General features: G+C 39.5%; 2 protein-coding genes across 2 annotated transcripts in view; one reads left to right on the top strand and one right to left on the bottom strand.

Moving 5' to 3' along the window:
* ko (Stork-head domain-containing protein knockout) overlaps nucleotides 1–5,675 on the bottom strand; it is a 712,534-nt gene extending 706,859 nt beyond the window's left edge. The window contains 1 exon segment of the mRNA XM_067789313.1: nucleotides 4,758–5,675. The gene's annotated coding sequence lies outside the window, so the exon portion shown is untranslated.
* Nucleotides 5,676–17,379: 11,704 nt separating this feature from the next.
* Nucleotides 17,380–26,551, top strand: LOC137253043 (uncharacterized). The gene is made up of 3 exons (XM_067789326.1): nucleotides 17,380–17,766; nucleotides 25,698–25,896; nucleotides 26,223–26,551. The coding sequence occupies exons 1-3, from the start codon at nucleotides 17,389–17,391 to the stop codon at nucleotides 26,525–26,527; spliced, it is 882 nt and encodes a 293-aa protein (XP_067645427.1). The 5' UTR covers nucleotides 17,380–17,388; the 3' UTR covers nucleotides 26,528–26,551.
* The last annotated feature ends 22 nt before the right edge of the window (nucleotides 26,552–26,573 follow it).

Raw genomic sequence — 26,573 nt, 5'->3', positions numbered from 1 at the left:
AGCTATGGTAACATACAGGGTGCAAAATGTTATCGACCACATCATTGTCATCAATAATTGACGTTAACTGCCTAAGCGATTTTGGCCGTTTCGTAACAAGTCACACCAGCTCTGCCTGTTTCGCGGTAACCGACGCCAATTGGGAACACCAAGGGAGGTCAAATCTTTATCCAAATGCCACCACAACTTAGTGGAGGCCTCCCTTTTCCCCTGGCACCTAGCTGCAGTGTCGACCGAACTGGCCAAATGCGTATGTCTCCAGATTGGAATTCAAGTGTGCTCTGTCCAATACGCAAGAAAAGCGATTCCGCAAACTGCGCCAATTATTGCTTGCGCGTATAAGGATCTATCCAGCGTATTGTGCGAAAGACAAAAGCCCATAGTCAACGAACTTATTGGATCTTATCAGTATCAGGCTTCAGACCTGGTAAGTCTCCTATCAACCACATCTCCACGATGCGCCATATACTGTAGAAGACTCAAGATAAGAGAATCTACATCAACATCTCTTCATCGACTTCAATGCAGCTTTTGACAGCGCGAAAAAAAGTTGCTTGTATCCTGCTATGTCTGAATTTAAGCTCTCTGCCAAGGTAATAAGCCTTTGCCAAATGACGTGACGTTTAGCAACAGCAGGAGCTCTTTAGCAATAGGACCTCTCCGAGCCATTCAAATAGTCGGAACCAAACGAAGCTTCAGACATGACTCCTTTTCATGCGATTTTTATGGACGAAATTATGGACGATATCGAAAGAAGATTAGATGGCTCTAATGAAATGAGGATATGCCAGCGAATAAAGAGACAAAAGCTTCGTTCGTTAGATTATGTAATTCGAATGGGCGAAGACGCTCCGGCCAAGAATGTATTTCAATCGGCACCGCAACTTGGAAGCAGAATATGGAGGATACCCTACTAAATTGAGAGAGGCAGGTGGATGAAAACTTAACCTCCCTTGGTGCTCCCAATTGGCGTCAATTATCGTGAAACAGGGAAAGCTGGGGTGACTTCTTTTAAAACAGTCAAAATAGCTTAGACGGTTAAGCGCTAGTTAATGATAACTGAACGTCATGCTGAACATATATCCAGTATATGAGCCGTTTATTTTGAAAGTGGCATAAGTCATTTCATGTCGTTTATGTTCAGTGGTAATTTGTTTGTATCTCTCCTCGCCTCCAGTTTTTTAGAGTCCAATATCCAAAAGATGCACTTCTTATTATTATTTTATAATTGTAGAACCATCTATATATGCATTCGTTTAAAAATAACAATGTATTTAAGACCATGAGTTGGAAATGACTTATGCCACTTTCAAAATAAACGGCTCATACATTGCGGGAAAAGCGGCCGCGGCAAGGTCGTTGGTCAGGCTTCGTGATATGAACTATGGGCTTTCTGACTTCGGCCACTCTAGCCTTCTTACCAGTTTCGACTTTATCCCGGACAGAACGGACTATTGTATGCCGATAACTGCTCCCTATACAACCTTCACCCCAGTCATTCCACCGGGAGAGGAGTGGGGAAGAGGAATTATCTGGGGCATGGGACCGGTTAACTTGTTAATGGATGGGTCGAAGTTGGATGGAAAGGTTGGTGGGGGGGTCTTTTATCAAGAGCTAAATGTAAGTTGCAAGTTTAAGTTGGCTGATCACTGCAGTGTATTCCAAGCGGAAGTTGCTGCGATTAAGGATGTGGTGGATAAAATGCTATCCAGTGCTACTACGGTTAGGGAATTTGACATCTACTCTGATAGCCAAGCGGCTATCAAGGCCTTGAGCTCAACTACAGTGCGATCGAGGGTGGTCAGGGAGTGCCTGACCTCGCTTGAGATTGTATGGAATTATTTTATAATTAAGATTATCTGTGTCCCGGGTCATAGTGATATCCCGTGTAACTGTCAAGCGTATCTCTTAGCACGCATCGGTACAACTGAACTGGATGAAGATCGCTGTAGGGATTTCGGGATTCCGCTGGCCACCTGTGGATTGTTCCTCCATAGCTGGGCCTCGAGTCAGCCCAGGACACGTTGGGCGAACACCACGTCTTGCAGGGTAGCAAGATATTTCTGGCCGAAAGTGGATGGCAGGAGGTATGCTGAAATAATTGGGTTAACGAAGGCTCACCTATCAATGTCATTTGGGTTTTGACAGGGCACTGTCTCATGGATATCCATGCGGTACGTCTCAATATACTGGAAACTCCATCCTGCTGCAGCGGTATGCAGGATGACGAGGTGGAATCACCAAATCACTTTATGCTTGATTGCCCAGATTTTGCCAGAACTAGGCGAAAGTACTTCGGTCGCGAGTCACTTGGAACTCCCGAGGATTTATCCAAAGTTGAGATCGGTATCATTCGGAGCTTTCTCGGTGCTACCCAACGATTCTCTAAGTAGCTAGATCTAAGACACCGTTATTTTTGGTGTATGTGGTATCACAACGGACCTTCGCGTTGCCTAAGTGAGCTATCCTTATCAGGGCAGCTACCACCTAACCTAAACTAACCTAACCTAACCTAGTGATGATGATGCTAAGAAGAACAACGTCCCATTCCCGATGTGTCCCATGACAAGATTGCTTTTAGAGAAATATAAAAAAGCCCTTTATGAGAATCACTTTGAAGAACGCTTTTTTAGAATTTTTTTGAAAGGCCCCTTTTACAGAATTCGTGAAAACGTACAGTATAAGAATTCGATTCATAAATGCCCTTTCTCAGCATAAATTTTATGTATTTTGAGCTACGATAGCAGGTTTATAAGAAAAATACTATGTGGTATTTCCTTCTTCCATCAAATTTTGATATATATTGATTAACTTTGAAATTTCCTATAGAAATATTATTAAAAATTAAAAGCTTCCCCACAGTACTTCAGCAAGAAGTGTCCTGGAATGCAAAGAGGAAGTGGCATTGGAGAGGCTTCGCTCAGGCATGACCATATATCTATACTAGGTTCTCGATCAAAAAGGGATAAAAGGTAATGAAAAGGCAAATGAGCTGGAAAAGGAGGATGAGGCACACGATGGTAGGCATCCCAATTGATTTGTGAGAAATAAAAAGGAGATATGAGTTGCATATGCACATATCTAGCCCGAAAGGCGTGGACAGTAGCGAAGAACTGCAAAATTTCTAAGATCACGCTAGACTCACAAAGTGGCTTTTATCTCTAAATTGAGAATACTTAAAACACATAATGGGCATAATAACTGCACACATGTTTATAACTAAGGCCTCATCAATTGTGTGCTGCGCTTGCGAGGTCAAGGCTTCAGTTGTTAGGGGCGGCAGAATTACAATATATCGAGACATCTATTAACCAAGGCCAGGATCAAACTAATTCTACTACGCTACCGACTGTCCTATACCCCAAAATCTTGGGTGTGACGTTTGATCAGGATCTACATTTTGGTAAGCACGCAGCCGCAATTGTTCCGAGAATTCAGGGCCGTAACAAAATCCTCAAATCCCTCGCTGGCAGCACTTGGGGAAAAGATAAAGAAACGCTCATGACCACATACAAAGCAATTAGCCAGCAGATTACGTGCTACGCGTCACCCATATGGTCGCTAAGCCCAAAAATTACCCACTGGAAGAAGCTACAGGCCTGCCAAAATACTGCTCTCAGAATCGCCACGGAATGTCTTCTTATGTCCCCAGAACACCATCTGCATAATGAGGCGAGAATACTCCCCATCAGGGAGAGAAATAGGATGCTGACCAAACAGTTCCTGTTGAATACCCAGAAACCCGAGCATCCCAACAGGTATCTGATTGATGAGCCAGCACCGCCCAGGGGCTTAAGGCGTTATCTCCGTAAGCATTTTGAGGAAATACGGCACCTGAGAAACCAGCCGTATGAAGCGAAAAAACACAAGCAGGTCCTTGGTGAACTCCACAAACAGGCGTCGGACCTTTATGCCGGGAATTGCCCGGTGAATCCAGTACTCAAAGAAAAGTATCCAAAACTCGTGGAAGAGGAACGCATACTCCCCAGGGAAACGCGTGTCACTCTTGCTCAACTTCGTTCTGGATACTGTAACAGGTTAAACTCTTACCTATCCAGAATCAACCCCGACATACAAAATGTATGCCCCACTTACAATGTGTCCACACATGACACCAACCATCTCTTTAATTGTAATGTGGAACAAACGCCTCTAACAGCCCTTTCCTTATGGTCCACCCCTGTTGAAACAGCAAGTTTCCTTGGACTCCCGTTAGAGGATATTGATGACAATTTGTGATCGGTCGCGGCTGTTAGGTGGGACGAAGCACTGCTACAACAACAACAACATCAAACAAATTCTGGTAATACTATGGACACATTCAGTTTATTTGGGGTTATGATTGAGCTCAACCTAAATTAATAATGCTTTCCCAGGCTACGCCCTTATATACATCACCGCCACTTTAATGCATTATATAAGAATGAAAAGCAAAAGTTCTTAAGCATAGGTACCCACTGTAAATTGTTCTTCTCTTTATAGAATTGTAGGTATTGTTGTTGCTTTGATGTTTCTTTTTCTGTTTGCTTACTTTGTTTGATTGGCCTTTTTAGCCTATTTGGCTAACTAAATAACCAACAAACCGGCCAATATGGCACTTAACACATGTGCGTAAGATAGCACACATACGCAACACACAGACACACACACACACACATTCCCAAGCACTTTGAACAGCGTCACAAACCAAAGATGGTGCGCCGGAAAGAGTTTGCTGAGGTTAGCAACGTAGAGGAGGTTACTCAGATACTACTCACCTTTGCTGTTTCCGTTTGTATGTTAAGCCGCTTACTTTTGCTGCTTTTTTTTTTTTAGTATTTTGTTTAGTTTTTTATCGTTTTGCAATTGTTGCAATTTTATTGTATTTTGCTCTTAGTGGCGTGTTGGTTATACTACCTAAGTGTATTTTTATTTATTTTTGCTTTAGTGTCAACTCAAACGCTTGGGGTATGTTGCTCACGCTTTTGTGCGATTTTTAAGCGCTTTATAGGATTAAGTGTGTCTTTGGAAATCTTAAAAATACGCGACTTATTTTTTATAATATTTTGAATTTTAAATTTATAGTTGTTACTTAAGAAATCTTAAACTAGCGATAATTCTTAGTGAAGGTGCATTTACAGCAGTCAAGGCTTGTGATTAATAATATCGGAAGAATTGGCAATAATTTAATTCAGTTCAGAATGTAAGTACATGTACATGTATGTATGCATGTATATATTAAGTACATTATTACAAAGATTTACGATTTAACAAAAAAAAAAAAAAAATTAATTTATTCAGAATATTTTTTTTCACTTCTTGTACCTCTTTTTATATACGCCAACACACATCCACACTAAACCTTTATTGGAGAATAATTATATTCGTTTTTTATTAACTGGCAACATCTGCGAAAACCGTTGACCGGAACGGCCAGCCAGTGGAGGCTGTCTTGCGACAGGAAGCACCGTGCAAGGCCAATTTCTGCATATGCAAATACTTTTTGCTCTAACGTTAAACGTCCGTCGTGGCAATAGCAATCAGAATTTAATTAGCATATGATTTTTAACCAGAATTTTTTTGCATTCTTCCTCCAATTAGCACAGTTTCACACATTAACCGTTACACATACGCACGCCCAGCTACATAAACATAAGAATTCGTTAACTCGCTCCACGTCCGCTTTCAACAACCGCAACGCATTAGCTACAAATTCCAACTAGCGCTGTTGTGCTGGTTAAAAGCAACCAGAATGTGCACAAGTGCAGCTATCCAATTGGAACGTCACCACTGATGCTAGCGTTGCAAGTCGGCTTGGCGCTAAGTTGTTGAGCAAAGTTGGCAACGATGACTGCATTGCGCGCTCAAGTGAATTGTGGATTGTGGATTTATGCTGCATTAGCGGTGTATATGCAGTGTTTTAACAGAAGTAGGAACATTCGGGGTGCATTCGAATGCGGTACTTATACAGATGCGCTCGTTGGCTAGTCGAGCTCTTTAAAAACAGAGCCAAAATCTCAGCAATCAATCCTGCCACGCTTTTTAGGACTTGGAAGGAAATGCACCTGTGGCCGAGCGAAATATAGTGATCAAACTAGCTGATCATAACTTAAATCTCAGCACTCAATCCTGCAATGCTTCTTCAGGACTTTGATGAAATGCACCTGTTGCCGTGCGATATAAAGTTGGCTAACTAACTGATCAGGAGCAGATATCATACAGAAAAGATAAAGCATTGCAAACAGGTGTCTGGGTGCCTTTGAAGTTATCAAACATGACACCTTATTCAAATATATATGAGCGTCTTTTTCCCCTTGTATCAAGAGGTTTACCTACCTCTACCATTCAGATTGATATACATTTTGATGGCCTAATCAGTGAATTTATACACCAGCTGAAATTGTTGACAGAGAATTTTCTGCTGTTAACTGGTTAAAATTGAAATTGAATTGTGTGTGGTGAAGTGCAAGACGTGTTCATATGCAAAAAAGTTGGAATCTAGCAAAAACTCCTTCTCATTGTGTACAAATTCTCTAACTTAATATAACCAATGTGGGCTCCTGATATACAGCACACCTATCGTTGTAAGTTGGAGGTCTGCTAAAGCTCCATTTAGAATAGCCACAGGACGTCTTCTTATGAAGTTTATACACCAACTACGTAACGAGACGAACGTGCTCCATAGTAAAGAATGTAATAAGATTCTGAACAAGAAGCTTCTGCTGAGCTATTACCAACCACGACATTCCGGCAGTAAACCACTAGATGCCGAAAACCAGTCATATGATATAACTCAGAGTTTAATCCAAAGGAAATGCGCAGGCCCGCAATAAAGCATTCGTGGATTTCCAGATGTTTCAGAAAAAGAAGGCACGCTATTCCGGAAGTCGCACGTTAACGTGCTACAACTTTGATATTGGCAACGCTCTGGTTAAGCACTTACCAGAATCATATTAAGGAAAGCGTGTTGTATATCCTGTATGATACAAATCATCTAATGAACTGTAAGATTAAATCAACACGTCCAACAACATTTTTTGTTTCCCTGAACCTAGCAGTTTCCTTGTACTTCAATTCCTTTTATCCTCAATTCGCTTCTAGTCTGACGTTCATTTTTTACGGTAAACAAACAGTATGCGAAAACGGTAACAGAATGGCATTGTGTAAGACAATGAATTGCAACCGTGCCATACTTTGCCATAATTGACCATAGCAACCCTCCTAAGTGTGGTCGACGACATGAATCAGTTACTGAAGAACATCAGCTTGTTAAACATCGCGGCGTGCGTGAAATCAAATCTGATTAAAATGTCATATTTATTATTAACTTTGTAACTCCATACTATTTTATATTTCTTTAATTAAATCTTTAAACTTTATAACGTGAATAATTCCTGACAAACTAAACCAGTATGAAGGTTGAGCGAAACCCCTTCTTATAATTGGTATCTTGGTACATCATCTTCTAAAACAACTAAATTACTTCCAAACTCCTAACAAAGTGGGCTTCGCAAACGGCCAGAATCTGTTCTGATCAAAGTCCCATGTATTGTGACACCCTAAATATTAAGACTAAATATTATTTAATTAAATACTCGAATAATAATAAAAAAATAAATGAATTATACCAACAATGCTTAATGGAATCACAATTTTATTTAATGAAATAATTAATATTTCCTTTTCACACAGGACCACTTGCTTCATTAACAAACATCTGTCAAAGCCCCAAAAATGTATTACGCTTTTTAATAAAATGGAAAATGCCTTCCAACAATTAGCTCTTTGATGGATCGAATGCTGGGGTGTACGTGGGTTCTAACACCCTCCCCCTTTCATTGGGTATTTACAGCTATTTTAAATACCATGGAGTCCTTTTTTGAAGGACAGCCTCACAAAAAAGAGGATGCCTGAAAATATTAGAGGGGCTATGCATGCTATCAATGCTTAGCATTACAGGAGTCCTGAAAACAACCCCGACTGCTGCACTATATTCCATTCTGCTCGTTACACCTGTAGATCTGGTGGCAAGCGTTAACAGCTACAGCGAGGCTCAGTGCCTCGGAACAGTTTGAGCGTTTATCATACGGCCTTAATAGTATAGCGTCATCAAATAGACAACCAACACACTACCTGATTCCGTATTTGCTCATCGAAGGCGCTCTTAGAGCCCAAACAGAGCAGGCAATACCATGAAAGGATTGGAACAGGGAGAAGCATATAGGAATAGATGGAAATAAAAACTCAGATGATATAGCTAAAAAGGGCACAAGCTAGACGTCCCAATTAGGCAAGAATTACACTTGATCGACCCAAGCGCGGGGATATAAAGTGTCGAAGACCATATGTAAGCCTTACAACCTTAGACTAATAAAGTTACTCCCATGCTTTTAAATTGGGCCTTGTCAGTTAGAAAACCTTTTTGTAATTAAAAGCACTTTTTTCTATGTTTTGATGTTGCTTTACCCAAGCAATACAGATTAGATTTTTCACTCCATTAGGCATTCAATAAAGTAATAATGAGATAATTAAGAATTTGTATGGAAGATTGATTTCAGTAATGGCTTAATTGTAGAAAACTTGACTAATTATTTCATTAACCCTCTATGCGAAATGTTATGGTGCACCATCAGTCATCCGAATGTGTGGAAATTATTTGATGTGGAACTTTTCTTGTGAGCGTGAAAATGTATTTGGAAAATGAATTTCTATGCCACATTTTCCGCTCTCGCCCGGTTACTACGATTCTCTTTTCTCTCGCTATTTGATGTTTGCTGCATTCGTATACATTTATCCGTATGTTTGTATATTTTCTTTTATTTATTGCAGTTCAGCTGATTTTTGCAAATATGTTACCGGCTTTTCGTTCTGTTTTTATCACTACTGTTGCTGTTGTTGTTGTTGTTGTTATAACTGCTGTGGGGCGCATGTAACTTACCTATTCACGTGCAAGTGTGATTGTGTGTGTTTCGACTTGAGTGCGTAGCCGATGTTTACCCTGACTCGTCAGCTACTTTTCGTATTTCTTTTGTTCATTTACAATTTATCTAGTATATTAAACACTTACCTTTATCATTCGTATTGCTTGCTTTGTGATATTTTGGGGTGGCAGCTCTGCCAGTATGTCAGTCCCATGTCTTTGCCAGCGTCACACCGCATTACGCGCATGGTTCTGTGCTTTTTTCTTTTCTGATTCAGGGGATGTTTGGCAAGGCTGAAGCTGAGTAGTATGATTTTTTGTATTTGTGCTGTGTTGTTGTTGTTAAATTTATTGTAAATGCACTTGGCATGATGATGAGGTTAATGTTGATGTGTGTAGAGATAGTCGAACAATGCGTTGGTGGTTGAATGTTTGACATTGGCGAATTTTGAAAATTACAAATGGGATAATTTTGATAAAACAACAGTTTTGCATTCGTTGACATCCCGAAATAAGCGGGATCCGTATTCTTACATTTGTTAATATAACTGCTTTTAATAGAAGTCAAAGTAAAAGAAAGTTCTGTGAACTGATTAGGTACTTTGGATATTAAGAATGCTTCTAACACTGTGCACTTGCTTGAAAGCCAAGCCGCCTTAAGATCATTAGAGTTCAACATGATAAAATCGGACATCGTGCGTAGGTGTAGAACCTCTCTGGCTTCTATAAGTCATCTTAATGTCTCTCTTTGCTGGGTTCCTGGGCACAGCGGCATTGAAGGGAATGAACTCGCGGATGAGATGGCTAGGAAAGGTTCCAATTTAGACATAAGTCAGCTCCGTCCGACCGCCCCTGAGTTACCTCCTGGGGAGAATTGAGGAAAATGAGAACAGGGCAACGGACTTGCCATGGACCAAATGTTACTGCGAAGTCTCAATGTCCTTAGGGCCATGCTTGGATAGGAAAGTCACCAGCTTTCTTTTCAAACTGAACAAATCTGCGGTGAGGGTACTTACGGGTGTTATCACAGGTCAATGTGCTATCGCACCAATGCTCCAACCGCGGCGAATACCAACAAACTCCCTCTTCAGGAGCTGTCAAGATGAGTAGGAAGGGGAGTCGATCTACCACTTTCTCTGCCAATGTTCGGCGCTTCAATTAGAACGATCACGTTTCTTCGACAGCCTGGCAAAGGTTGGGAAGGTAGACGTCTCGCTTCTTCTTGGGTTCATCAGAGAAAGCAAGTGGTATTCGTTTAGTACCACTTGGAGATAATGGGATTAAATGAATGTGCCGCCACTCTGCACTTACTGAAGGCACTCACAATGGACAAAAATGTCTATGAGGGGAAGTGTGGGTAATTCCCACGCATGCCCTCTTAACCTGACCTAACCTAACCTAACACTGTGCACTGAATGCATGTAATAACAGCGCTACAAAACTTTGGCACATCCGCTCACTTGCGCAGAATATTTGGTAGCTGTTGTAACGATAGAATAGTCCTTTTCGATATGGATTAGGGATCAAGAAAGCACAACATCGCCAGAGGTATTACTCAAGTATCTGTCGTACAGCCAACGATATGGTATTAGGGACCAAGAAAGCACAACATCACCAGAGGTATTACTCAAGTATCTGTCGTAGAGCCAACGATATGGGATGCGATGTATGACGGTGTGCTAGAGATAATCTTTTCGAAAACATGGAATTTGTTGGATATGCAGGTGACACTGCGGTGGAAGCAATGACCAGAAACAGGATCTGCTCTTAGCATTATATTTTGACGCCGTAGGAAAGACGAAAGTATTACTGACGCAAGTGGGGGGCTGGATATGGCAAGTATAAGTAGTGTTGGTTAGTTTAAAGTGGGCTATAATTAGCAAAAACGTACTGCACCCTATATTAAATTTTTCATAAACCATGTTGGTTTCTGTTCTAGAAACAGAGCTGTTTATCAAAAATAAGTGCAGAGCAGTTCAGAGCAGCCCAAAATAAATAGAGCAAGCTGCGTGGCTCAGAGCAAATATCTCATGAAAAACTTTTCAGAAAACAATTTAAAAACAACCGCTACATAACTAGTTTCAATGCTAGATCCAACCAGGGTTGGGCCTGTGAACTGTTTAGATTGTTTACAGTAATTGTTTACATGTAAAGAATGTAATTGTTTACAAGCTAATTGTTTACGTAAAAAATTCATTTTTTTTTGCTCTTTTTTATAAGTCAGAAACAATCTACTACTAATTAAGCATTTTTACTATTTTTTAAACAGTTTTCCAATCTTGTAAAAAAATAATAAAAGATACCCTTTAATATTTAGTATTTTAATATTTTTTATTCATTTTCACTCTCCGATTCTTCATTGTTTTCATTAATTTTCATTTTATAATAAATAAAAAGTAACTTTTTGGACTTTTCAAATCGATCTGTTCTACATGACAGTTTAGAATATAAGTTGAAATGATATATGCTGGTAAATGTTCACAATTGTTTACAAAGAAAGTGTAAACAATCCAAAACAAAGTTGTAAACGCGCAACCCTGGATTAAAATAAAATATGCGCGGCAACTGCGAAAAAAATTGCGCTTTATGAAGTTTTTACATATACAATTAGGTGGGGTCGCCCCTTGGCAGTGTTTGGCAGGCGCTCCGGGTGTATTTCTGCCATGAAAAGCTCTCACTGAAAACTCTCCTGCCTTGGAGGTGCCGTTCGGAGTCGGCATAAAACATGTAGGTCCCGTCCGGCCAATTTGTAGGGAAAATCAAGAGGAGCACGACGCAAATTGGAAGAGAAGCTCGGCCTTAGATCTTTTCATAGGTTATCGCGCCTTACATATATTTATTTTTTAATAGTTGTTTTTATGTGCAGGTCCCTTTTTCGCTCTTATTTGGAATCCAAATCTATAAATAAAGTTTTGGCTGTAAAAGATAGTGATTCGTGCTATTAGCGAGCTTTGAGCATTAATCGCAGTGCTTTTGTTTAGCTATATTTTATTAAAATAATTTGTTAAAAATGAACGATTGTGAACACACAACGAAATATATTTGTACTGTGGCACTATTGTGAATATTTGAATAGAACTAACACTGCATTACCGGTAGTTGCTAACATTTGCCAGACGGCAGCGCAAGCGCATGTAAAGGGCCAGTTAAACTTCCTTAACCCATAGCTTACGCCATAGTCGTAGCCATACCCATATTCCTAACCATCTCCAATGTGATCGATTAATGGTGCCTTAACCTAAAAATCATGAAAATTTCATAAAAATTAAGGAAATGCAAAAAATTACAAACCTGTTGCGCAAGATGGGAACGGGTCTGGCTCGTTTGATTTATTTTAGTTTTTAAGTTATAAATTACAATTTTGGCTTGGACAACTGAAAATAAGTGGTGTAGAAATTTGTTATCTAAATTTCGATCAGACTCATGAAACAAAAAGTAGAGCATTCGGAGCAAAAAAAAAAGTGTCCTTAGATATATTAACGTGAAAAATTTCAACCTGGCGTAAACTAGAGCACCTCAATAAACGAAGTTTTAGTGCAGCTTGGAAGTCGACGGTTTCATTGCTTATTAAAATGTATGAAACAATTCTGTTCAAATGCATGTTTTGTTAAAGGGTATAAAACAAGTGAAAACAAATTGTAAAGCATTCACAAAAAAAATTTCAAATCCCGCGTGGTCAAATATTTTATAGTTCGGGTTTAAACACACTAAGAAATACCCCTAAATTGGCAAGTAACTTTTTACTAAGCAATATCATCTACATTTCAAGGCCAGTAGTACATACCAAATTAAATACTTGACTTTTGAAAGCATAACTTGATATACATACATAGATATTTGTTCTGTAAATTTTTTGCAAGGGCTGTTGTAACGCAACACAATCCCAGTGTGTTAGCATTCCTGTTAAACTGCAATAGCGGTAACTCTTCCAGAAACACATAATGTCTGGTTTTTAGAATACTTTCATCTGGTTCTTATTGATAACAAACGCTACTGACATATCAGCAAGCTATCGGTGGGTAGTGTGGTGTGATGGTAGGGTACCCCCGCCTACCGCACCGAAGGTTTTGGGTTCAGTTTACAAGCACCAAAAATTTAGAGAAAAGTGTTTTTAAACGGTGTCGCCTCCCGACCTAAGTTGGAGGAAAAGCTCAGCCTAAATGTATTTGATTTTATTTTTTTCTTTATTGGCTTGTCATCGCTTTATAATTGGTTTCTTATCGGCTTGATATCGAAGGGTTGCATGTGTTATTGATTTTATAATGAAGTTTTTTCGCTGTCTGTTTTATAACAAACAAATGTGTCGTCGCCAACAGTTGGTTATTTTTGATAGCATATCGATAATTGTTCGATAAGTTTTCGATATAAAATCGCTAAATTTTGTCTACAAATCATTAACTTTTCCATAATAAATTGATAACTTTTCTGTAGCAAAGTGATTCCTAGTCGGTTTAGAACCGATAACTCATCCTTTTCTTTTCTTTCCTTTTCTTTTCTTTTCTTTTCTCTTCTTTTCTTTTCTTTTCTTTTCTTTTCTTTTCTTTTCTTTTCTTTTCTTTTCTTTTCTTTTCTTTTCTTTTCTTTTCTTTTATTTTCTTTTCTTCTCTTTTCTTTTCTTTTCTTTTCTTTTCTTTTCTTTTCTTTTCTTTTCTTTTCTTTTCTTTTCTTTTCTTTTCTTTTCTTTTCTTTTCTTTTCTTTACCTTCTTGGTCGCATTATGGTTCATTCAACGAATTTTTTGTAAAGACATTGGCAGAGAAAGGGATGAATCCATTCATCTTCCTTCTCATATTAAGGCAAAGGGAGCTTGTTGGAAACTAGTTCCTTTCCTATACAAATATTATTATAAGGAACTTGAGGCCTCGCAATCAACCTGGTTAGTCCATAACAAGTTCATTTTCCCAATCTCATATTCCTCGATTTTTTACGCTGTGCACAAGAGATAGCCCTGAGATGTGCTTAAACCATATTTATAACAAATAAAAGGTGTTCAAAAGGGTTTCCACATAGAGCAAATTTCTATACGATCGCCCAACTATTTTGGAAGATATTAGCCAAAATGTGGACTGACGTAAACCAACCCAAAATGCTTCTCGAAAATATGAGCACAATGATTACAAATCCAGAGGCTTCGTTTGGTAGGTTTTGGATTGCAATTGAATGAAGGCGATCCGGGCGAGGATGAAACCCTGTGACATCCGTATTTTGCAGCGATAGAGAGACCGCCTTTGTGCTCCCAGTTATGGCAAACGAGGAAAACTGATATGACGTAAGGCTTAAATCGGCTGAATGCTAAATTATTATAATTATAATTAAGACCTTAAATGACAAAGAACCGAATTAGCAGCAAAGTAAATCAACGTTGGGCATAGTCCGCACCGGATCCTAAACTCTGGATCCAGTGTGGTGTACCAACTGATGCGGGTTTCACCGTTGTCGAACCGCGGGACTAAGGCAAATTTTTCGAAGTTACGAGGAAACACCGCCATATAACCACTTATCCACTTCCCTTCTGCGACTAGAGTATTTTAAGCCTCACCCAGAAAAGCGCTGTCCCAAATGCGAAAGGAACTTAGAGGCCCTGCGCCATGTGCTTAACCAATGCACCCCCTTCCCCCTCGGAACGACAGCGAAGCCACAACAACTTTCAATTCAGACTCGTTAAAGCTCTGGGATGTCCCAGGAATGTGAGAGAAAACATAACAGTAGAGGCCTCCCACGATACTGCTGGCAATCTAAGACCGAATCATCATACCAGTGGAATCTTTCAAGGAGGCTCGGCAGCAGAAACTGGAGAAATACCAACCTCTAGCTAGCCAGCTAGCGGTGCTTGCCTCCGAGGTCAAGGTAGAGGTGTTTCGAAGAGGAGTCATAGGCGGATGGGATCCTGCTAGCGAACAGCTCATAAACCTCCTCCTGGATAAGGTAAAAGTCTACAAACAAGCAACAAGATCAGTATTGCCGATTTCAGCGCTCTTGCCTGACCTTAGTGCTGAAACATTGTATTTTTATTTCAATTTTAGCGATAAATGAGCAACAAAGATTAACGATATTAAGGTACCAAATACGTCAATACGTACACATATAGATAAACAGAGCTAAATGTTAAGAAATTGAATAAAACAAGTATGGACGGGACTGTTTTTATTGTAGTAGTTGTTCGCCCCAATAGGTGCGATCACTCACTAATTGTCATCAATATCTTCTAACGGGAGTCCAGAGAAACTTGCAGTTTCGACATGGTTGGACAGAGAGATAAGGGTTACTTGGGGGTGAAAAACCCCATCAAAGCCAAGACCTAAGGTTTAGAACAACTCCGCCCTCTTGTCAAATACTGAAAGCTTTCTAGGACCAATGCCACTTGCTATTTCTAGATCTGACAGCTGTATCACTCCTAGCTGGAGGCTAAGCCTGGCAAGCGCAGGGCACGAGCACAACATGTTTTTGATCATTTCCTCCTCCAACCCGCACTTCCTACTTCTCCTATCACTGACCACACCTAATTTAGAGGCACGCGACGCCAGAAGGCAGTGTACCCGTAGTGGGTGTACAGTCCTCTCTTTTTAATGAGAAAAGCAACGTTATTAGTCTAAGGTTGTAAGACCTACACAATATCTTCGACACTTTACAGCTGCGAGCCTGAGTTCACGCCTTTTCTGCTCGATCGTGTACAACTCTCGCCTTCTTTAAAGGCGCCCAATCTAATTGGTATGTCTATGGAGCTAGCTTCGAGGTATGTGCCCTTTTCAGCTACCTCATCCGCCTTTTCATTCCCATTTATTCCCATATGCCCTATAAAGATGTTGCAGATGTATGCTTCTCCTTTTCCAGATTTTTCCAGCTTGCCTATACTCTAAAATACTTTTAGATGCTGTGCAATGCGAGATTATTGCCTTAGTTGTTGCTTGACTCTCAATATAAAAGTTGACGCCGCTACAACTTAAGCTATTTCCTTAAGTGTTTCTACTGCTTTGGTTACCGCTACTACTCCGTCTGAAAAACGCTACAGCTCCTTCTATAGTAGACCGACGTCCTTTTATGTATGTATCTGAGAGCCTTATCATTTTATTTTTTCATACGGCTGGATTCTTAAGTGCCGGATTTCTTTAAGAGATGAGCTCTTAAATTGCTGGGAGGCGTGATCTCTTCAATAAGATGTCTTTTGAGGTGCCTCGGTTTCTGCGTATTCAGCAGAATTTCATTGATATATCATTCTCTCTTTTATGTGGAGTATTCTCGCCTCACTGCGTACGTTATGTTCTGCAGATATATATAGGCATCCCGTTGTAGTTCTGAGAGCGGGATTTCGACAGGCCTATAGTTTTCTCTTGGCGATCATACTGGGTACGCGTAGCATACAAGCGGCCGGCGAATTTCTTTATAGGTGGTTACGAGCGTTTATTTTATTTATTTGTTTGCCCTATTTGCTGCCAGCAAGAAACTTGGGGGTTTTCTTGCAGCTCTAGGCGTTGTATTTCATTACTCCTGCATGCTCGCCAAAATGCTGATTCTGATCGAACATCACACCCTGTGTTTTGGAATTTAAGACAGTCGGCAACGTAATGCCATTGACGTGGATGTCCAAATCAGATAACTAAATATGTCCGGCACCGAATTTTACCAAGATATCTCAAAAATCGAGGGAATAGTTTGCGTTCAAATAGATAAAAAACACAGACGCCAAACTTAATAAATGTACCATTTCATTTTCATGAAAGGTAAAATTGATAAGGACCGCTTTTTGCTGTTCCCCAAGCGGGTTAGGGGATCAGAATATACCCGCGGTAGGTATGCCTGTCGTAAGAGGCGAATAAATTACAAGATTCAAGGGGCTGTGTAGCGCAACCCTTCAGGTTGCCAGCGCAATATATAGCTTCTCCAAACCCAATTGTCAATCTCACCTATCCGCGGCGAATCCTGAGGCTCTGGCGAACCCAAGCTCCTTATGGAACTTGGGGGCGGGGAGGGAGGGAATGGCCTGAAGGTTTAATGTGGCCACATAAATCGTTCCCGAGATGGTCGGGCTAGCATCTTAATGGTGCTGTGGTACCGGAGCGTACCGGATCTGTATCCGGCAATTGACCATCACATCGATAACACTCCCCAAAGCCTTGGGAGTCGCTACAACAACAACAACAACAACCCCTTTTTGTTGCCTTCAAAAACTGGTTGTATGTGCATTCATAAAAAGGAGTCTAACAGTCTTGTTGCGCTTTATTCTTTATGTAGCTGCCAATACTAAGCAAGCGACCACCTTTTATACGAAGCCTGTGCAATTTTTTTTTGTCAAGTTTGTTTCTTGAGTCTTTCATTATGCTAAGTTTTTAAGTTGGATGGAATTTCACTCAAAAAATGTACTAGCCGTCATTTATAAATTGCGTTTAAACCCTAAACTTTTTACTGTTCTCATTATTTTCTTCTCAAATTTCATCCAATGTTGTCAAACTTTATTCGATTCCACTAAAGTCAAGTAAACAAAATTCATAAAAAATGTCAACAAAATTATTAGTGGTTTTTGATCGAATTTTTTTGGACTTTCGTGCTGGACTTAAATATCATAAATTGCATTCGGGTTTGCAGCATTCTTCATGGCGTTACTTTTACACTTTTACTTCAAAGCACAGACGGACGTGCGAGCGTGTGCTGGCTCGTGTTAAATCGTCTGCATTTTGCAACAACAACAGATCAAATTCCAATAATTGGCAAAATAATATGCAACGCAACAATGACCAGCGAAAAACTATACCGAAATTAGTCTATTTACATAATCCATTTAAGTATTTGGTAACAAAGGCAAATTTGTTAAAGTTACGTTATTTATGGGATCGCAATTTCAAAGAGCAGGAATTCATACGCGGATCCAAGCAGGTAAATAAATAGTTTGAAAGAGCTTATATGAACTAAGTAATTCTTAATACTGTTGGAATAAGAACTTTCAATTACGCATATTCTTCCCTGATTAGCTAATTAGCTTCAAAAGGAACTATTGTCGCCGAGGAGATTAAAGTGGAACTTTTTTTTAAGTTTAATGCGCTGCCTTTCGATTTTTCCCAGATATTGATAGATCTTCAATGTGCTTGTGCAGAGAAGCCTTTCATGACAAACATACAGTTGAATGTTTTATAGTAAAGAACCAGTTTTATTTACCATTCCGACGGTCTTCGCTGTCAACACTCTCCTTAACTTTAGGGAGTGTTTTTGTTGGATCGAAGCTAAAGTCATTAGTCCTTCCAATTTTAAAGGAAGCTCCAACTCGACAAATTTCACCCTAACCTGAAGAATTACTGTTTTTCGAATAGCAAGTGCTTATCTGACGGTGCCCGATGGCGCAGTCCTTGTTTTACCTCGGAAAATCCCAGTAGATCTGCTATCAAGGGAAATTTCCGATTTATATGGCACTGGAAACGGGCGACCATCGAAAGATGCGATGAAAAGCACAAGGTCACGAACAAAGCTATATGACAAGAACAGTGGTTGAAGAAAGGGCGCTGGAAGATCGATCACGTTTGTTCGGAACGAAGAGGAATGGTATGAGCTGAATCACGGTAAACTAAACTAGCACGTCAAGCAGACATTGAGTGGGCATGGTGGTTTTTGAGGAGTATTTACATAGGCGTATGATAGAGGAGGATCCTTATTATTCACAATGTCCTACTGATTTGGAAAACACAGAAAACGTTATGTTTAATTGCCCTCGTTTTCAGGGCGAAAGACTCTGTATGCAGAGTTTTTGGAGAGGAACTTTCCATTAGTTCCCCTCTTGTGCAAATTAATAAATTGTTTGAATGCTGTGAGCAAAAAGGGAGCACAGGGAAATGGACATGCGAATCAGTGGCTACTAAATGAAGAAGAAGATACCTTCTCCGCACGATATTTCCCCAACCATATATGTATTCTGAAAACAGGTATCTTGTCTCTCCTTGCAAAAATTACCAGCTCCGTTTTTTCCAAAATTTATTGGCAGCTCACATAACTCCCTTCCTAGCTGGAACAAGGTTTGTTATTGACAAACCACACCTCATTATCCTATAAAGCGTTCCTATTTACATTCGAATGACTCGGTTTTCGTTAGGGTTTGTGATAAGCGCGTCAAATCAAGATAGCTAACTATAAATTGAGAAGGTAACTAACTCTGTCCAAGGTAGTCTCATCTCACTGTGGTGTGATGGTGTTCTGGAAACATAAGAACACAGCCCGTAGCGGTTCTGAGAGCGGTGTTTTGGCAGACCTGTGTTTTCTTCTACTGAGTTACCGTTAGGCTCGACCATCTTCTTAAAGCGGCAGACGCACAACGAACTTCTAGCTTACGGGGTAACCAACGTCTTGCAGTAGAAACCGGCGGAATATGGCATGAAGGTCCGACACCTTTTTGTGTAAATCAATGAGGGCCATTTTGCGATCTTCTTCTAAATAAGGCTGAAATTTCAGGTGCCACTTTTTCTCATAATGCTTGCAGAGATTACTTATTAAGCCCCTGGTAGGCGGGGCTTCTTCAATCAGATATCTGTCTGGATGCCCAGGTTTTTGAGATTTCTCTCCCTATCGTGGTGCACTCTCGCCTCACTGTGTAGACGGTGTTCTGGAAACATAAGAATACAGCCCGTAACGGTTCTGAGAGCGGTGTTTTGACAAGCCTGTATTTTCTTCTACTCAGTAACCGTTAGGCTCGACTATCTTTTTAAAGCGGCAGACGCACAACGAACTTCTTGTTTACTGGGTAACCAACGTATTGCAGTAGAAACCGGCGGAATATGGCATGAAGGTCCGACACCATTTTGTGTAAATCGCTGAGTTTTCAGGTGCCATTTTTCCTCATAATGTTTGCAGAGATGACTTATTAAGTCCCTGATAAGCGGGGCTTCTTCAATCAGATATCTGTTTGGATGCCTAGGTTTTTGAGATTTCTCTTCCTAACGGGGCGTACTCTCGCCCCAATGTGTAGATGGTGTTCTTGAAACATAAGAAGACAGCCCGTACCGGTTCTGAGAGCGGTGGTTTGACAGGCCTGTATTTTCTTCTACTGAGTAACCGTTAGGCTCGACCATCTTCTTAAAGCGGCAGACGCACAACGAACTTCTTGCTTACTGGGTAACCAAAGTCTTGCAGTAGAAACCGGCGGAATATGGCTGATTATTCACTAAAGTAAATTTTTGTATATGGCCATTGTTTTATGAACGGATATAATAAATGAGCCAGATAAGAAAGAATATCGACCCACACAACCCGCGCACTATCGCTTTGTCATTTTAAAATAGGTACAACAAACAAAAAAAGTTTGCATTCACGCAAATCACGCAAAATTTTAAATCCCTATTTTTAATTTTTAGATTATTTATTAACTAAAAAGTAAAAAAAAGTAAAAAAAAATAAGCAAAAGCAAAAAAAAAAATTTGCGAAATATGGCAGCAAAGTTTTGCACCTTGTTGGTGGGAGCCCAGGGTGGTTTAAGGTGAACACCATCACACTTTGTAGCAAGTTTCTGCAGTCACACTAGGGGACACAAAGGTAACCCCAATCTTGAACCCTTTCCTAAAATTGTGTACCCTCTTCTGAAAATTTGTATGAGACATTTTGATGTAATCTCCGTCACTCAGCCACAACCAGATATTTTTATTTTTTTTTAAATAGTCTATATATATATATATATATATATATATATATACGTTAGGCGGTTTCGGTTATTCATTGGGCCTTTAAATAAAAGAAGTCATTTTAAAATCGGTACAAAAAATCAAATAATAAATAACTAGTTACTAGTGTGCTTTAGTTTTGTCCAACAGTGTAATTCAAATCAAAAGTTTCCAAATATGGATGTTGGATGTTGAATGTGTTCTGACGTTTACTAAAATCCACAATCCACATATCATCTGCAGTGCTGTTTCCACCATATTAGCAGAGACAAAACTCTTTGTGGTAAGTTTCGCCTGTATATCTATGTAGTGATGCCAACCCCGGTTGCCACTTTAGTCCATTTGGACCAAAAATCGTCATTTCCGCTGTTTGGTCCCGCTGGTCCCTTTTTGACAGTTTTGGTCCTGTCGCACAGACTCATATATTGCTCAATTATTAAACTGTGGCAAAAAAAAGGCAATACCCGTAGCAGATAATTCATAACCGTTTAAACGGTTAAGGGCCAACTAAGTAAGTAAGTAAATGTATAATGACAAGGGCAAACTCCAAACTAAATTTCAACACGATATCCTCAACGGCTAAGAATTTGCGGCTTGGAAAAATTAAAAATTTTCTCTTTCTTAATGTAGGCGGTTCCACGCCCATTTTCGGAACTTTTACAAGCTTCTTTTTCTTGGCGTAAAGTCAACCCCAAATCGTCACTTTATCATACCTTGGTAATGAATTATAATATTTTTTCCATTTTCATGAAAAGCAGAGTGCTCTCGCTCTCGACTATGTTTAAGTACCTTGGATTCGAATAAGACAAAAAGCTAAAGTGGAAAATCAATATCGAAAGAACAGTAGAGAATGAGTACATGACATACTACTCGTGTAAGGGAATAGTTAGCAGAAATAGGGGCCTATGACCAAAACTTACAATGCTGCTTATAGAGCAGTCATAAGGCCCTTCCTATCGTAGGCATCGATCTAGTGTGGCGAGCCTTGGACAAGCAAAAGAACATTAAAAAAATTTAACAGAGTACCTAAAACGGGCAGCCTGTGCAGGAGTAAAAGGAGCACTTACGTCATGATCAACAGACTGGTTAAACTCCACATACGTTTAACACCTACTACCTCTGCCATCAGACTCAAGGCGTCTAGATGCTGGAGCCTGGATCAGTATAGACATAGCATTATTCTAAGAGGTTACCCGATGTGTATTAGACAACATATTACCTTTCGCCTTCATTAAATTTTGACAAGGACTTAAAGAGAACTGACTGGTCAGCCGACATGTAGTGTAAAGAGGGTGTCGCCTCACTGTTGTTCTGTGAATAGCTAGAATTCCAACTCTCAGCCCGTCTTCCACACTAAGCTAGTTTCCTAGTTAGAAGACTGTTGCTTCCTGTTGGGAAAACTCGGTAAACGGTAGAGAGGTTTGCATATTCTCAGACAGACAAGCAGATCTGCCCTCACATGGGTATAGATGGCAATGGAAAAGCGAATGAACTGGCAAAGACCGGTATATCGTTAGACATCACTGGAGCAGTCACGGTACATTGATACATATGTATGTACATAGTGACATTCATACCTACTTCAAGAATTGGATGTACGATCCTCAAAATATAGTGGTAGCGTGCTCGGCCCCTCACACCAAAGATCCTGGCTTTGCAACAGATCCGGGCAAAGCAACAGCAACAATTTTTAAAGTTTTTTCAATTAGAAAAAAGTTTTGTCTAAGCGGGTCGCCCCTAGGCAGTGATCTCGCAAACACGCCCAGGGTATTTCTGTCATGAAAAGCTTCTCATCTACTTTGCTGTCGGAATAAAACATGTAGGTTCCGTCCGGCCAGTTTGTAGGAAAAATTAATAGGAGCACATTGCAAATTTAAAAGAGCATGACGTAAACTGGAGGAGGTATAAACATGAAACTCGGTGATATATATTCTAATATATCATAGAAGATATCCTGAAAAAATCACTTTGATCGGAGCTATATACAGTATATATCCCATACAACCGATCGTTCAGATAGAAAGATTTTTGGCAATTTCTCCCTTAATCTAATATATAAAATTCTTCTGTCACGGTTTTAGAGGCTGAACTCCTCCGAAACGGCTGAACCGATTCACATGAAATTTTGTGAGCATATTGGGTAGGTCTGAGAATCGGCCAACGTCTACCTCTTTTTCGCTACGTGTTTAGGGTCTTGAGATCAAAACCTGGACCCGGGTACACCTAGAATATGTTTATACAATATGGACATCAAATGAAAGCTGTTGATGAGTGCTTCAGTACAGCGTAGTTTTCATACCTATTGGTGACTAGCGTCTCGAGATATAGGCCACAACGTGGACCCGGATAACCCTAGAATGTGTTTATATAATATGGACATCAAATGAAAGCTGTTGATGAGTGCTATAGTACAGGATCATTTTCATACAACTGGGAGGCTAGGGTCTCGAGATGTAACCCAAAACGTGGACCCGGGTACCCCTAGAATGTGTTTATACAATAAGGATATCAAATGAAAGCTGTTGATGAGTGCTATAGTACAGGATAATTTTCATACAACTGGGAGGATAGGGTCTCGAGATATAGCTCAAAACGTGGACCCGGGTACCCCTAGAATGTGTTTACACAATATGGCTATCAAATGAAAGCTGTTGATGAGTGCTATAGTACAGGATAAATTTCATACAACTGGGAGGCTAGGGTCTCGAGATATAGCCCAAAACGTGGACCCGGGTACCCCTAGAATGTGTTTATACAATAAGGATATCAAATGAAAGCTGTTGATGAGTGCTATAGTACAGGATAATTTTCATACAACTGGGAGGATAGGGTCTCGAGATATAGCTCAAAACGTGGACCCGGGTACCCCTAGAATGTGTTTACACAATATGGCTATCAAATGAAAGCTGTTGATGAGTGCTTTAGTACAGCGTAGTTTTCATACTTATTGGTGACTAGCGTCTCGAGATATAGGCCACAACGTGGACCCGGATAACCCTAGAATGTGTTTATACAATATGGGCATCAAATGAAAGCTGCTGATGAGTGCTATAGTACAGGATAATTTTCATACAACTGGGAGGATAGGGTCTCGAGATATAGCCCAAAACGTGGACCCGGGTACCCCTAGAATATGTTTAAACATTATGGATATCAAATGAAAGCTGTTGATGAGTGCTATAGTACAGGATAATTTGCATACAACTATGAGGCTAAGGTCTCGAGATATAGCCAAAAAAAGTGGACCCGGATACACCTAGAATGTGTTTTTATAATATGGGTATCAAATTGAAGCTGTTGATGTGTGCTATAATACAGATACCGGATACCCCTAGAATGTGTGTGTATTATGGATATCAAATGTTGCTGAGAGCTCTAAAGTTCATTGTGATATTCGATTTAGTCGCATTAACCTGGCAAAATTCATAAATATGCATGCGAAGCCGAAATAAAGACAAGAATTAATAATACCCACATACCTATTTACATACGTACGTAAATTTGCCTATATTAGTATTTACGATGCTTTTTTTCCGGGAAGTGTACCAGAAACGGACTGGGACTGGGATTAGGACTAGGACTGGAACTGAGACTGAGACTCGGAGTGGGACTTGAACAAAATACATACCACCCTCTGGGATTGGCAATAAGAGATGAAGAAGAAGGAGAAAACTTGACAGAAGAGAAAAGAGAGAAGGAGACTGAGAAAGAGATAGAATGAGATGGAGATGGAGATGAAGCGAAAAAGACGGAGGGAGGAGCAAATAAAAGGATTAGGAAAAAGTGTAGAAGGGTAGGGCAGAGTTAGACGGAAAAAGCTTATTTAAATGTATGCAGATCGGCCAAATTTAGGGCAGAACCACGTCTGCCGGGTCTGCTAGTTTCCAATATAAAAAACATTAAACTTGGTGATATTTATTCTAATATATCATAGAAGATTTCCTAAAAAAACACTTTGATCGGAGCTATATATATATAGTATATACCTATTCCATACAACCGATCGTTCAGATAGAAAGATTTTTGGCCATTTCTTCCTTAGTTTCCAATATAAAACCGTGAAACTTGGTGAGATATATTCTAATATATCATGGTAAAAATCATTTCGATCGGAGCTATATATAATATATATCCCATGCAACCGATCGTTCAGTTAAGGGGGTTTTTTGCTATTTTTATACCTTTCATGAAAATGAAATGGTATATTAATTTCGTCACGAAACCGAAAATTGTAAGTCCTTAAAGGAAAATAGATAGACCTACCATTAAGTATACCGAAATAATCAGGTTGAAGAGCTGAGTTGATTTAGCCATGTCCGTCTGTCCGTCTGTCTGTTTGTATGCAAACTAGTCCCTCAATTTTTGAGATATCTTGATAAAATTTGGTGAGCGGGTGTATTTGGTGTCCGATTAGACATTTGTCGGAACCGACCGGATCGGACCACTATAGCATATATCCTCCATACAACCGATTTTTCAGAAAAAGAGGGTTTTTGTAATATCTTACCCAATTTAACAGATTGAAGCTTCAAACTTCACCATATACTTTCGTATATTGCACGTATTGTTGCCTGAAAAAATTGATGAGATCGGTCGTATATATAGTATATATCCCCCACAACCGATTGTTCAGATAAGGAACTTTTCGTAATTACTGCCCTATTTTAAGATCTAGAGGCTTCAAATTTCAACGAATGCTTACGTATATAGCATATATTGTTGTCTGAAAAAATCATAGAGATCGGTGGTATATATATTATATACCCCATATAAACTCTAATTTTTGCCCCCTTTTTACGGCTAGAAGCTTCAAAATTCATCAAATAGTTACGCTTACGTCATATATTGTTGAAATACGTGATTCGTAGTTATAGTTTTTACACGCAGACCACAAAAAACCTGAAACTTTGGATCCTCACACAAAGTACCTACTTATTTTTTATTTTATATTTATCTTAAAAATCGTTAAGCTATGTACATCTGTTCACTATATATTTCTTATCTTATACATCCGATTATTTGGAGATTACGAACGAGATAAGATTATTGCTTAACCTCATTCATGAAATGTATGAAGTCTTCGGCACAGCCGAAGACAGTCCCGTCCTTACTTGTTTCTTTTTAATTTTAAGTTCATTATTTATTTCAACGTCATCTCATATTATGAAGGCTGCCATCGTCATCACGGATATTATACGCAATCAGAGTACAGGAAAAGTAAGTAAATTCACAACACCCGTGGGCTTTCAACAAATTACGCGTGATATGTTACTCTCACGAAATGATTCGCGTTTGAGGTTGGTAAATTTTGAAACCGAACATCTACGAAAAGCGATACCAATGAAAGTAGCCACACGCAAAAATTTCGGTAAGCAAAATCTGCCTAAAGAAAATTTATAAAAAAAAACCGAAATCTAAAGGTGCGTCCACACCAGTAACAAAACGTGTTACAAACAGTTATATAACCAATGTTATGTAACTTGTTAGAATTTCAACTGAAAAAAATTGTATAAATTTTTTCCTGTTTTTATAGCAGGTTACATGTTACCCAGAGGTTGTCGGTAAAGATCAAAGTAATTAGATAACTTGGTTGTATAAAAAGTTGCAATTGTTTTAAAACAATTGTTATACAACTTTGCTATTTCGTTACCGGTGTGGACGTACCTTAAAATATCTTAATCGAACTTATTACAGGGCGCCGATATTGCTTCATTGACATGTTGTTTGTTGGTCTAAGGAATACAAAAGATTTTGAATCATCCGAGGAATTACTAGAAATTAACGAAGTGCTGCGTAAACTTGATGCAGATATGCGCGTTCCCATAGAAATTACGTCTGTGCCTCATCGCATCGTTTTTGCCGAGATTTTTATGCGATTTCGTCGTGACTATACATTGCCCCAAGATAATACAATGAATAAGGATGAGGACAAAGATTGGTCGGTATCGTTCTATAAAATTTTAACATTTGATATACTCAACTATGATCCTAAACCTTAAACTTGAAAGTAGTGAGAAATTGTAATGCAAACAAAGTTAATAACCT

Source organism: Eurosta solidaginis, chromosome 5, assembly GCF_040869045.1.
Source record: "Eurosta solidaginis isolate ZX-2024a chromosome 5, ASM4086904v1, whole genome shotgun sequence".
Classification (NCBI taxonomy): Eukaryota; Metazoa; Arthropoda; class Insecta; order Diptera; family Tephritidae; genus Eurosta; species Eurosta solidaginis.
The sequence above is the reverse complement of the archived record's forward strand: the minus strand, read 5'-3'. Positions and strand labels throughout refer to the sequence as shown.

What these genes read in the sequence shown, in the direction of transcription:
- LOC137253043 (XM_067789326.1), top strand. Translation starts at nt 17,389, where the DNA reads ATGTCAACAAAATTATTAGTGGTTTTTGATCGAATTTTTTTGGACTTT. An exon ending in TCATACGCGGATCCAAGCAG is followed by an intron (nt 17,767 to 25,697) that starts GTAAATAAATAG and finishes CATATTATGAAG; the next exon opens with GCTGCCATCGTCATCACGGA. An exon ending in AGCCACACGCAAAAATTTCG is followed by an intron (nt 25,897 to 26,222) that starts GTAAGCAAAATC and finishes AACTTATTACAG; the next exon opens with GGCGCCGATATTGCTTCATT.